The sequence below is a fragment of the Petaurus breviceps genome, unplaced genomic scaffold (assembly GCF_028583685.1).
Source record: "Petaurus breviceps papuanus isolate PSGF00001 unplaced genomic scaffold, PetGlider_PUasm1.0 90903, whole genome shotgun sequence".
In the NCBI taxonomy this organism is placed as follows: Eukaryota; Metazoa; Chordata; class Mammalia; order Diprotodontia; family Petauridae; genus Petaurus; species Petaurus breviceps.
This window is the reverse complement of record NW_027187376.1, coordinates 2,959,891-2,971,770: the sequence shown is the minus strand read 5'-3', so window position 1 is coordinate 2,971,770 and position 11,880 is coordinate 2,959,891. Positions and strand designations below refer to the sequence as shown.

At 40.8% G+C, this 11,880-nt stretch overlaps 1 protein-coding gene across 1 annotated transcript in view; it reads right to left on the bottom strand.

Moving 5' to 3' along the window:
- Positions 1–10,575: 10,575 nt before the first annotated feature.
- The window catches only part of MARCHF4 (membrane associated ring-CH-type finger 4), a 246,561-nt gene continuing 245,256 nt past the window's right edge, over positions 10,576–11,880 (bottom strand). The window contains exon 4 of the mRNA XM_069075093.1: positions 10,576–11,590. Within this exon, the coding sequence (XP_068931194.1) occupies positions 11,214–11,590 (377 nt within the window). The 3' untranslated portion in view covers positions 10,576–11,213. The remainder of the gene's footprint in view (positions 11,591–11,880) is intronic.

Here is an 11,880-nt window from a genome sequence, read left to right as displayed (position 1 = left end):
ATGGATAATTATATCAGCATATTTGTAATCTCTATAGGCATTGTGAATATGGCATTGCTGATACAGTGAGGGACAGTGCTGTTGTTGCAGGGGTCTGGGAGCCTTTCTGTTGGTTCAGAAGCCCTGAAGAAGGATTTTCTTGTTGTATGTTTACAGAAATCCTGGGAGAGGGCTTTGCTAATGTGTTCAGGGGTTCTAGGACTGTTCTACAGACAGAGGACAAATTCATGAAGGGACTGGCAATGTATCTTATGGCCTTGCTAAGCCTTGTCTCCCCAGGAACTAAGATTGCTGAGAACTTGCCTCCTGTCAAGATGAAGAAAAGACCTCCATTTGGGTATTAAGTGCTGTGTTTAAACTTGATGTAACTCTGGGGTAGATTCAATTGTGATCCAGGGGTGGGGAACTTTTGACCTTATGTTTGGAAACTAATCTACATTTGAGAAGAGGGGCTTTGTGGTGGACTTAATTAAGGTATAGCCTAGGGGTGGAGAAGTATTTAGAACAGGAGACTTTGTAATTGATTGAATGATTGGAAGATCCTGGGGTGGGGTAGTACTTGGAGATTATTTAATCACACTTAGTAAATGCTGTATTTGGAATGATGTCATGTTTTGATCTTCTCTGTTCTTTGTTTGTCACTAAATAAAATAGAGAGCACCTATGCTGGTATTTGAACCTGGGAAGTTGCCTTCTTTTGGCATTACATTACAATGGCCTTATCAAGTAGAAGGACCATCTTTTCTTCTAAGACAAAGAAGGAAAGAGTGAGGGATATTTAGTGTATTTGAGGAGGGAAAATGGGAAAGAGGGAACTGCTTGACAAATGGCTTTCATTTTCTTGGTAAAGTATGAGATGTGGTTCCCTTTTGGTAGAAAGTGAGGAAGAAAGGGGTGGTGGAGGTAACAAGTAGAGAAGAGAAGGTTTGAGACAGGTAATGCAGGTGTGATGGGGGTCTATCAAGGAAAAATCAAAGGACCCTTTCAAATATGATACAACTACTGGGGTGATTACCTTAAGGTCAAAGGTAGTATTTTCATTACTGCTGTTAATTAAAAATAGGAGATGAGATGAGATGATGAGAAAGGAGAATTTGGGAAGTAATTGACTGGTTAAAAAGATGCTGTCTGAGAACAGGATTTAGATTCTTGGACCAAGCTTGAAATATGGGTTAAATATGTTGAGTTCTCCATCAGACATAGATTACATTTGTAATGAAGGCAATTATGGAAACTGCTGATCTGCTATGGTTAAGATATTTGACAAGAGGTTGGGCATATTCCCTTTGTACCTCTGGTGGCACCATGATCAGGCTGCTTCCAATGACATATGTAACCTGGACTTCATGGAGGTCACAGAGGTTCTTGACCAGTCCCTGTAATGGGAGTACCATGTCATTAAGCAGGAAGAGAGGCCTATAAAAAACAAGACAATGTCTACCATCACCTCACCATATTTTGAGCATCAGGACCCTTTGAACTACACGTATCCCTACCCATTACCTGCCCTCTCTCCCAGAAGCAAGCTTAGTTGTGCCCAAGGCTGGGCCTTGAGTCTCTGGCTGCCTCTTAGCTTCCTATTTCTTTCCCTGTCACAGGTGACAGAATAGAAATCCTGAGATAGGTATTTTCTAACTGTGGAGGCAACCTCATGAGTTTAAATGATCAGAAATTCCTGGGTCTGGCTGCTAATTACCAAGTAGCAGGTCATCTCAGAAAGAACTTCTCGGGGGAAAAAGTGACCACCACCAGAATAATGAGCACAACCTTTGCCCTTGGCATGCCAGAAGCTATAGACCTTGAGTGAGTTGCTAGGGTAGAGAAGATTCAAGGTGAAGGTGAATGCCAGTATTGTTATCCCTATTTTACAGATGGAAAAACTGAGGCTCTGAGAGCTTAAATTACTTGCCCATGATCATATGGCTAGAAGTGTCTGAAGAAGTATTTGAACCACCATCTTCTAACTTCTGACTTCTCATCTAACACTCTCTCCATTATATAATATTGCCTCTTGGAATCTTTGGAGTGAGAAGGAGTAAAAATAGACAACTTTGATCCAATGTAAGCAGATCAATAGTAAGAGACTACTTAGCCTCCCTCATCAAGTTCAAGTTTCCAGGCATGAATTTTGAAAGAACTGGTGGTTTTGATTGCCTATATCTTATCAGTGACCTTTGAAAAGTCATGAAGAATGGGAGAGATGTTATAGGGAGGGAAAAAGTAAAAATCCTCCTAATTTTCAAAAAATGGCAAAATGTATAATCAAATCATAGGCCAGGGACTTTGACATTGTATCTTGACAAAATTATGGAGTAGAAAAGCGTGATTTGTGAATGTTTAGAAAAGAAAATAAATGGCAATTGCTAAGTCCCAACATGGCTTCGCTGATAACTAAGGTCATGCCAAACTAACATCACTTTCTTTTCTTCTTTGACAACTATCAGGGGAAAACTAGAGACAGAGTATGCCTGGATTTCAGGAAGCTTTTAACAAAGGCTCTAATAATGTCTTATAAATGTCTATTGTTGTTATGGTTGCTGTTATTCCTTCCCCCCAGAGATTAGAACAAAATAAAAAAATGGTTAAATTTCACGGAGAGGCAGATTTAGGTTCAATGTAAGGAAAAACTTTTTAAAAATTCAAATTATCTAAAAGTAGAATGAGATTGCTTAATGGGCTCTCTCATTCTGGAAGTTTTCAAGCAAAGCCTCCTTGTTGGGGAGGTTTTAAGAGAAATCTCTATTCAAGTAGAGATAAGACCAGATAATCTCTGTGTTTCCTTCAAATCTTAGATTTTAAAATTCTATGAGTTTCGCAAGTTTTTTTTTCCCTAAGAACGAGTTTTGATTGTGATTGAGCAGTATTATGAAGACAGATTAAGCATCTGAGTTGGTGATAGAGAGGAATGCACAAAATGGGAACCCGAGTATGTCAAAATAGACCTCAATAATTTGTAATTTTAAGGAGAGTTGACCTGTCCTACACACACACAACACACACACACACACACACACACACACCTCTTAGGAAGAAATGATTTGTACTGGACATGTTTTGACCCAAATTATCACCATTGCAAGGTTCCTTATTGACCAAGAACTTGTCACATTATATCCAGTTTGTGCCCATCAAATCTTCTCCCCTGCCCGCGCTGTAGTCAATTGTTCAGTATGTTTCCATGACACTTTCTTGTAAGACAATGGAAGAGGGAACATTATCATTGCTGCTGCCGCTGCTGTTACCACCACTCCAAGGATAACAACGACTGATAATGGTGACTATGATGATGGTAATGAAGATAGTGGTGATGGTAATCTGCTTACAATCAACATTTTCTTTCCATATGGGAAGAAAGGTATATTCATAATTTTAAAAACAATGGGGTTAGGGTACTGGGATACCAGTGGCTTCATCTAAATAGATCACTTAAAGAATCTGCCTTTTAATATTTTTGTGCACATAGTATGCTTTTTCCTAGCTAGAGAAAATCTTAGATAAATAAGAATAGTTTATATTTATCAAGGTATTCCAAAATTTGAGTGCAGTTTTAAGCTTAATTGCTTTGTTGTTGTTCGATCATATCTGACTCTTCATGATCCCATTTGGGGTTTTCTTGGAAAAGATACTGGAGTGGTTTGTGATTGCTTTCTCCAGCTCATTTTACAGATGAAGGAAAGGTTTATTTTTTCACCCAGGGTCACATAGCTAGTAAGTGTCTGAGGCCAAATTTAAACTCAGGTCTTCCTGCCTCCAGGTCTGAGGTTCTATCCACTGTGCCACCTAATTGCCCAAATTACTTTAGGAAGACTTTGGAACCTGGATATCACTTTCAGAATAACGACAAAGACTGGATCTATAATTTCACTAATTAATGTTTACAAAGTGCCTTATGTACTTTATCTCATTTGAACCTGACAACTCTGTGAATCAAGTTATATAGATATTATTGTCCTGTTTTACCAATGAGGAAACTGAAACATGTTAAATAAGTTGCCTTTGACCAGCATGGCATAATGAAGAGAGGTAGCATTGAAGTAAACAAACAAACAAAAACCTTCCCTCAATTCTCACCTCTGACATACTAGCTGTGGGACCCTGGACAAGTCACTTGGTTTAGTAAACTATTACTTAGAGTTTACTAGTACTTAGTAAACTTAGAGAGGGAACTCTTTAAGACTCTAAGTTTCAGAGGAGATACTGCCCTGCTCTGGTTGAAGGAGTTCCTCATTTGGGAGTTTCCTATGTCAATGAGTTCCTAAATCTAGTCCCTATCTCTATCTCTGTGGTTATACAACTAATAAGGACTGGAGCAGGCTCCAAAGTCACAAAATTCCTGATTCCAAGGCCAATGTTCTTTAATACCACACTGCCTAGCAAAAATAAAATAATACTTTTTACATAGTGTTTTTTAAATTATAAAATATATTATATACATTATTTTATCTGATCATATCTTATCATCATAAGACCAAAATTTGACTGTAATGAAAGAAAGTTTGGTTAGCCTATCTTTCGGGTGTGAATAGCTAAGGGAAGAAGGAGCTCATTGGGCCAGTAAGCCTACCTTTATCTCAGTCCTTACCCTTTTACTTTCCTCGCCTTTCTCTTCCATTTTTAAGAGTCTTCACTGAGGCTTGTTTTTATATCAGATTCTATGCTTAGGTATTTCAGTATGTACCTTTGGATTCCACATTTAGTGAAGTGAGGAAGCCCCCTCAACATTCTGTTATTTGGTCGCTGGAAGGACACTGATATTAGTTACTAGTATGGGGGCTTTCACTTGGGTGGTAGTTTTTGTCTCAGCAGCTTCTCTTTCCCCACTGGACTGACCAAAGGGCATATGTGATACTTTGGGAAAGAGAGTCTGGGTCAAGGAATGAGACTAGTTAGGAGTACCAGTCCAATCTGTCTCAGCCTGTACAAGAATTCCAAGAAAGATAGTCCTTTTCTCTTTGCTCCTAGGGGCTGTTTGTGTGGGGAGGGGGGGGGGGGTTTGAGGAAAAGCAAATGAAGGAATAAATATTCCAGCTTTTGTGTCATTGAGTTGGTCTGTTGCATGGTGAAGTGTTCAATATGAAGGAGGAAAAGGTTGGAGAAAAAAGGACTGGAAGAGAAATACTCAAGGAAAAGAAGTTAGTTGGCATGATAAAGCCATAATAAAAATAACTTTAAGAAAAATCTTTTAAGTATGTTGATAAATAAAACAAATTGATAAAGTAAATCTGTAAGTGAAATAAATTTGTAAAATAAGAGGTCAACAAGAAAGTTACGGCAAATTGTGGGGGAAGGTCTCAAGTTGTTGAGGAAAGGGAATTGTTAAGTTGTTAAGAATCAATAAAGATTCTAAATGTCTTACTGTTGTGCCTAGGAGGTAAGAAGGAAACATGCAGAAGCGATTCTGAAAACAAAGCTGAGAGTCTCAACTACTAAGGAAAATGGAAAATTTCATAGTAACTTGTTCTGCCATGGCCAAGTGGATGTCATATATGTTCCAAGTATAGGCTCATTCTAGTCTTGGAAGAGAAGGAGAAGGGGATCAAAGAACATCTAAAATGGCAGAGGGGAAACTTGTCAGGAGGTTGGAGGGTGGAAGAATATCAGAGAAAAAAAAGGATGGAAAAGGGCAAGTCTACACTTAGAGCTACAAAAAAGTGACACTTTTTTCTAAAGAGGAGGAAGGTGGATACACTGATGATGATGATGATGCAGATGCTTGTCTTGAGGAGTGATAGAGTTACAGAAGGTGTCAAGGGGGATCATCCAGTAAGGGTCAGAAGAAAAAGAAAAGAGTGTGCTGGGTGGTGAGTCCATGTTCAAAGATATTATTGACCCAAAGACAACAGGAGAAACATCTATTTCCTTCCTGGGACAGCTATCCAAGACAGTGCAGAAAACTTACTCAAACTTGTTAAAATCGATGATTTCTATCGATATCTGATGTTCCACCTAGATTCAGTTAATGGTGCTAAAAGGTACGTAGAAAGCGTTGTCAAAGATTATAAAATCTTGGACAAGAAACTGAAGATCACAGAGGCACAAGTGGTATTTTTTTTACAAGTCTCTTTGCTGCACACTGAAGGCAAAGAATACAAAAGAGAAATGTTGATTCAGGAAGTGATTAAATGGCTAAGGAGATGGTTTCTGAGGGTAGTATTTGGATTTCTGTATCATGACTTAAAATATAGAAATGACAGATTCCTGGACAGTGATGATATATACCTAACAAAGGCTAGTAAGAATCTATTTCCCTTGTATTTTGCAAATCTAATCAAAAGCACTTAAAATTAAAATGAATGAGTGAGGGAAAAGACTGTCTATGTATATCTACCAAGCTAGATACCATAGAAAGTAGTTACAAAGATGGAAGAATTGCATCTGAAATATCCAGAAAGTCATAGGAGAAAGAATCCAGGAAGGAAGCCAGTAGTAAAAACTCTGTCCTTCAAAATATCTGTCCTCAAATGCCAACAATTTAGGCAACAAGAAAAACAAACTAGAAGTTCTAAAAAAAAAAAGCAGGAAATTTTTGATTTATAGATATACTGAGACTAGGTACGATGAAAGCTGTAACTGGAATATAGCTCTGTATAGACTCCCTCTCCCTTTCCCTTTTTCCTCTCTCCCTCTCCTCTCCAAAGGAAGGTAAATTTTGATGGCTGAAAGCTGCCTAGTCAACTTGGGGTTTACTGGCTAGATTTCTTTCTCAAAGACCAAGCCTTAAACCCATTTCACTCTGGAGCTCAGAGATTGGACCACAAAAGATTCTCTGCCCAAGGTCTACTTAAGGGCTATTTTTTTTGGCCTTTGTGGATCAGAGTGAATGTCAATAGTAACTGTTTCTCTTCTGGTCAGCAACCTTAAGTTTCTTCCCCGCCCTGTTTGATTTTTTTCTTTTTATTAAAGGTGTCATCCTTTGACTCACTTCTTAAAGACATATTCACTAAATGGGCCTTACCTCACTCAAAGTGAGTACCTGAAAAGACCTTAGCCTAAAAGAGCTAGGGTCTCCCATTGCATCCTGGGCCACCTCTAGTTGTCCTAATGAATATTTGGCCACTGGACCCAGATGACTCAGGAGGAGAAAGTGAAGCTGGTGACCTTGCACAGCTCTCCCTCACTCAAATCAAAGTCAACTGCAAGTTACGTCATCATTTCCCTGATACTATGGTCCTCTTTGAGAATGAAGGACAAACACAGCAAGCCTGATTCAAGAGGCACCAGATAAGTATAGGGTAGGGTAGCATTACATATTAAGAAGTTACTCTTATATGAGGAAGTCCAGGAACCAGAGTAGGTAAGCATAAAGGGAAATGATTGGATAAAAAAGGGAAAAGTAGAAGAGATATTGTAAATGGAGTATGCTACAGACCACCTGGACAGAAATACAATAGTTGAGGAGTTTGGGAAACAGATCAGAAGCCTGCCATATAATCATGATGAAGTCATATTTTAGGTCTTTAGCTATCCAGACATCTGCTAGAGCCTTCTTTGTGCCCAAAACAGAGCAGCAAATGACTTCTTGACTTGCCTTAATGATGATTTCATCTTTCACAGAATGGAGGAACTGGCAAATGGAAATTATATTCTAGATATGATTTTCACTAACAGGGAAGAACTGGTTTTTGGGTAGAAATTATGGGAACTTGTTGGGGAGGAGGCAACCCCTCCCTCTTAAAGTTCATGATAGGGAAGAGGAAAGTCAGGAATAGTTAGACATGCACCCTAAGTTCTGGAAGAGCAGATTTCAAAGGGTTCACAGGAAGGCCTAAAATTCTACAGATAATGTCAGTCCAGGGAAAATTCTTGAGAATGAAATTCTGAAGAAACAAAGGAAAGCAATTCTGATAAGGAAGAAAAGTCAGATTTGTCTGAAGAGTCTAATGTAGATGCTCAAAGAATCCGCCAAGAGTTTAGTGCAGTGAATAGAGCACCGGCCCTGGAGTCAGGAGAACCTGAGTTCAAATCTGGCCTCGGACACTTGACACACTTACTAGCCGTGTGACTTTGGGCAAGTCACTTAACCCCAATTGCCCTCCAAAAAGCAAAAAAAAAAAGATGATAGAGAGCAAGAAAATACTTCAGGACTAGAGAAGGGCAAATATTGTCCCAGTTCTTTAAACAGGGAAGATGATAAGAGCTGTAAACTATAAGAGGATTCTATGGGCTTGACTTCAATTCCTAGCAAAATTCTAGAGGAGATGATTATAGAGGTGATTAATGAAAATCTAGGGGGAAAAAAGCAGTGATCATTCCCCTCCAAAAAAATCAGCATGGCTTCCTTCATCTAGAAAAGATCGTGCTGGACTAACCTCATTTCCTCTTTTGATAGGATCATTAAACAAATAAATTAGGGGAAGGTTGGTTGTATATGGAGTTCATAAACTATGGCCATAGATAGATTTTAGCAAAGCATTCACTAAAGTATCTCATCTTACTCTTCTGGAAAAGATGGAGAGATATGGATGAGACGACAGTCTAATTAGATGAATTCAGAATTGATTGAATGACTAGACTCAAAGAACAGTCAATAATGGTTTGATGCCAACTTGGCAGAAGGTTTCCACTGCAGGATCCCAGAGATTCTTGCTTGGCCCGACCTGTGCTACTTAACCTTTTTATCAATGACTTGGACTAAGGTTTAGATGGCACCCATCCAATCTACAGATGAGATCAATCTGGGAAGGAGAGCTAACATAGAGTGTGAGAGAGTCAGGATCTGAAAAGATCTCTGCAGAATAAAACCCTGGACTGAATCTAATAAAAAGAAACTTTGATAGAGGTAAACATAAAGTCTCATGCTTGGATTTGAAAAAAATTGATTTCACCAAGATGGAAGAGGTATGGTTTAATAGAAGGCTGACTGAATAAGATTTGGGGATTTAGTGGACTGCAATTGAAATATGAAGCAATGGAGTGATAAGGAACCCCATAAAACTAATGGAATCTTTGTTTTTGTTCAGTCATTTTTCAGTCATGTCCAACTCTTCATGACCCCATTTGGGGTTTTCTTGATAAAGATACTGGAGTAGTTTGCCATTTCCTTCTCCAGCTCATTTTGCATATAAGGAAACTGAGGCAAACAGGGTTAGCTGTCTTAAAAGAGTCATGACTTCTGAAAATAAGAATGTGATCCCTCTACCATATTCTGCCCTGGTCAAATTATATCTGAAGTATTGTGTTAAGTTCTGTGTGCTATTGTTTAGGAAAGACATTGATAAGTTGGATATCATCTAGAAGGCAACCATGACAGTAGTAGAAGTAGTAGTAGCAGCAGCAGCAGCAGCAGTAGTAGTAATAACAAAAATTTATATTGAGTCTACTGTATGCCAGGCACTATACCAAATGTTTTACAAATATTTTCTCATTTTATCCTCACAACAAACCTAGGAGTAGGAGCTATTATTAGCCCCATTTTACAATTGGGAAAATGAGGTAGACAGAATTTAAGTGACTTGCCCAAGGTCTTATGTTCATGCCATACAGGGACTGGAGAGGATACCATGTATGCCAAATGGAAAAGGACACTAGTGATAGGGAAAGAAATTTTATTTTCAAGCTTTTAAGAGAATATTACAAACAATGGAGAGTTAAAAAAAACCCTAAAAACTAGTTAAAAAAGTACTTGACGGTGTCCCTTTAATACCCATAGATGACTCAGCCATTGTGCATTGAAGAAGAAACTCTGTAGATCAGTTAATCCCAAGCCTTGGTAGGGACTGGCATGGTCAAGGGCCCCTTTGGCTGCCATATAGGCTCTTGGGACCCCAGTGACCTGGCCACCAGCCTCAGATAACCAGGGCCATCTGGCTGGATGGGGAGGAGCAGGTGGGCATGGAGGTAAGTCTGCACTGTCTTCTTCAGGTGGCAAACAAACAGCAGGGACTACTTCTACCCTGTCTCTCCTCCCCCTCTCCATTCCCACCTACCTCTCATTGCAACACAGTTGTCTGCAGGTGAGATGGGGTAGGAGGGTGCCCTTCTGTGGTGGGGGACCTGGGTTTGTGCAATCATTCCAAGGCAGGGGAATGTGGCACATTAGCTTTGCCCTTGCCCTTGGGTAGAGTTTGGCCAGTTGGGAAGGTTAGGTTCCTGGATTGGCAACTTCAAAGGTTGAGACCACAACAGGCCTGTGCTTGAGATACCCACAGGAAAGCTGTACTTTTCCTGTTTGTTTCGTTGTTATTGTTTTAAATGTGTACATGTGCTTGGTTGATTTTTTTCCCCCATAAACATTTTTTTGAGTCAAATCACCTTAAAATACAGTTATGGAGGCACAAAAAAGCCCAACTCTAGACCCAAACCTTTTGGGTAACACACTCAGAACAGGGATTCCTGTCTTCGAGGCAGGGGGCAGAGAGATACTCACCACCTTTAACCACTCACACTAAGAAATCTCCCCTTCCCTCAAGTCAACACTTTCCCCTCCTTATTGCCCCCCCCCCCTAAAACCAGATGAGTATGCTTAATATTGCCAGCCAGGAAGAGCCCGAAGCTCTCAAGAGATGTGCTCAAACCCTGCCCTCCCTTCCCACCCACTGTCCCCACCCTCCAGTCCCTCCCCACTGCCCCCTGCCCGCTGTCCACTGCCCATGGCCTGGGGAGAACAAAACAAACCCAAAGACAGAAACAAAACAGGGCAACAAATACTTTTCATCTTTCCATCATCTTCACGCTTCATCTCCCTTCACATGTGCATGTGTGTGCGTGAGCATGTGTGTGCATGTGCACACTTCCATGTGTGCCATCAGACACCCCAGTGTGGCCCATCTCTGCTCTTTTGTGTGTGTCTGCATGTCTATGTTCACCCATGTCTGTCCACCTATGTGTTTGTGTGTGTGTGTCTGCATGTGTGTGCTTCTGTGTTTTTGTTTTATATTGGATTGTATTTTGTTGAGCTTGTATTTGTTATTTATTTATTTTTTGTTTGTTCCTGTTGTTCTCATTAAGGAGAGTTTACTACCTGGAAAATGCCAAATGCCCAGAGGGCTCCTTCGTCCCATCTGGCCTGGGACGGGACCAGGCTGATGTCTTGGAGGATTCCTATGAAGGCATGCTGCCTCCTTCTCCCCATTCCCCCAGCCTCTCCGCCTCTTGTACCCTCTCCAGCCTGCTCTCCCACCCCTCTAGTGATGCATGCCCTTGTGCCCTTCCCTCCAGCTGGGTCTTGGGCTCCCAGGCTCTCAAGGTTAAGGCCTTCCTCCCGCTCCCTGCTCTCAGACCGTGGTGACCCTCATGACAAGCTCTCGGTTGCCACCAGGGGGGCTTCGCTGCTCATGAGGTCTTAGGTGACTCAAGATGTGCAGGATGGTGTAAGCACAGTGGTGATCGGCCAGAGGGCCAGAGGGGTGGCTGGGGACGCGGTTCCCACCACCGCCATCGCCCTGGGTAGGGCTGCCCACAGCCTCCTCTTCTGAGGGGGCAGCGGCGTCAGCCTGTGTGGATGAGGAGGTCCTGGGGTTTGTCCTGGCCCCGGCCTTCTGGTCCTCGATGTCCTTTGTCTTGTCATAGTTCAGCACTTTCCATTGCTGGTTCACAGCCTGCCAACGTTTAAAGATCCGATACACAGATGGTCCCTCGTGGATGATCAGGCCTGAAGTGACAGAAGGAGAGAAAGAAGAAAGTTGACATATGACAGGAAAAAGCAAGAAACAGGCACAAGCAGGGGTGGGCTAATAAATGTTTAACAACTGGCTCTCCAAAAACATATACACAGGAAACATTTTAAATTATAATCTGCAATATTGACATTTCTGCCATCATTTCCTTAAGTCAAGACAACATTCAACTTCTGGGCTTTTCCTATAAGTAGAAGCATGAAGCAGCACAAAACCTATACCAAACAAAGTGTATCACTAAAGGAGGAACCAATAGGAATTAAGC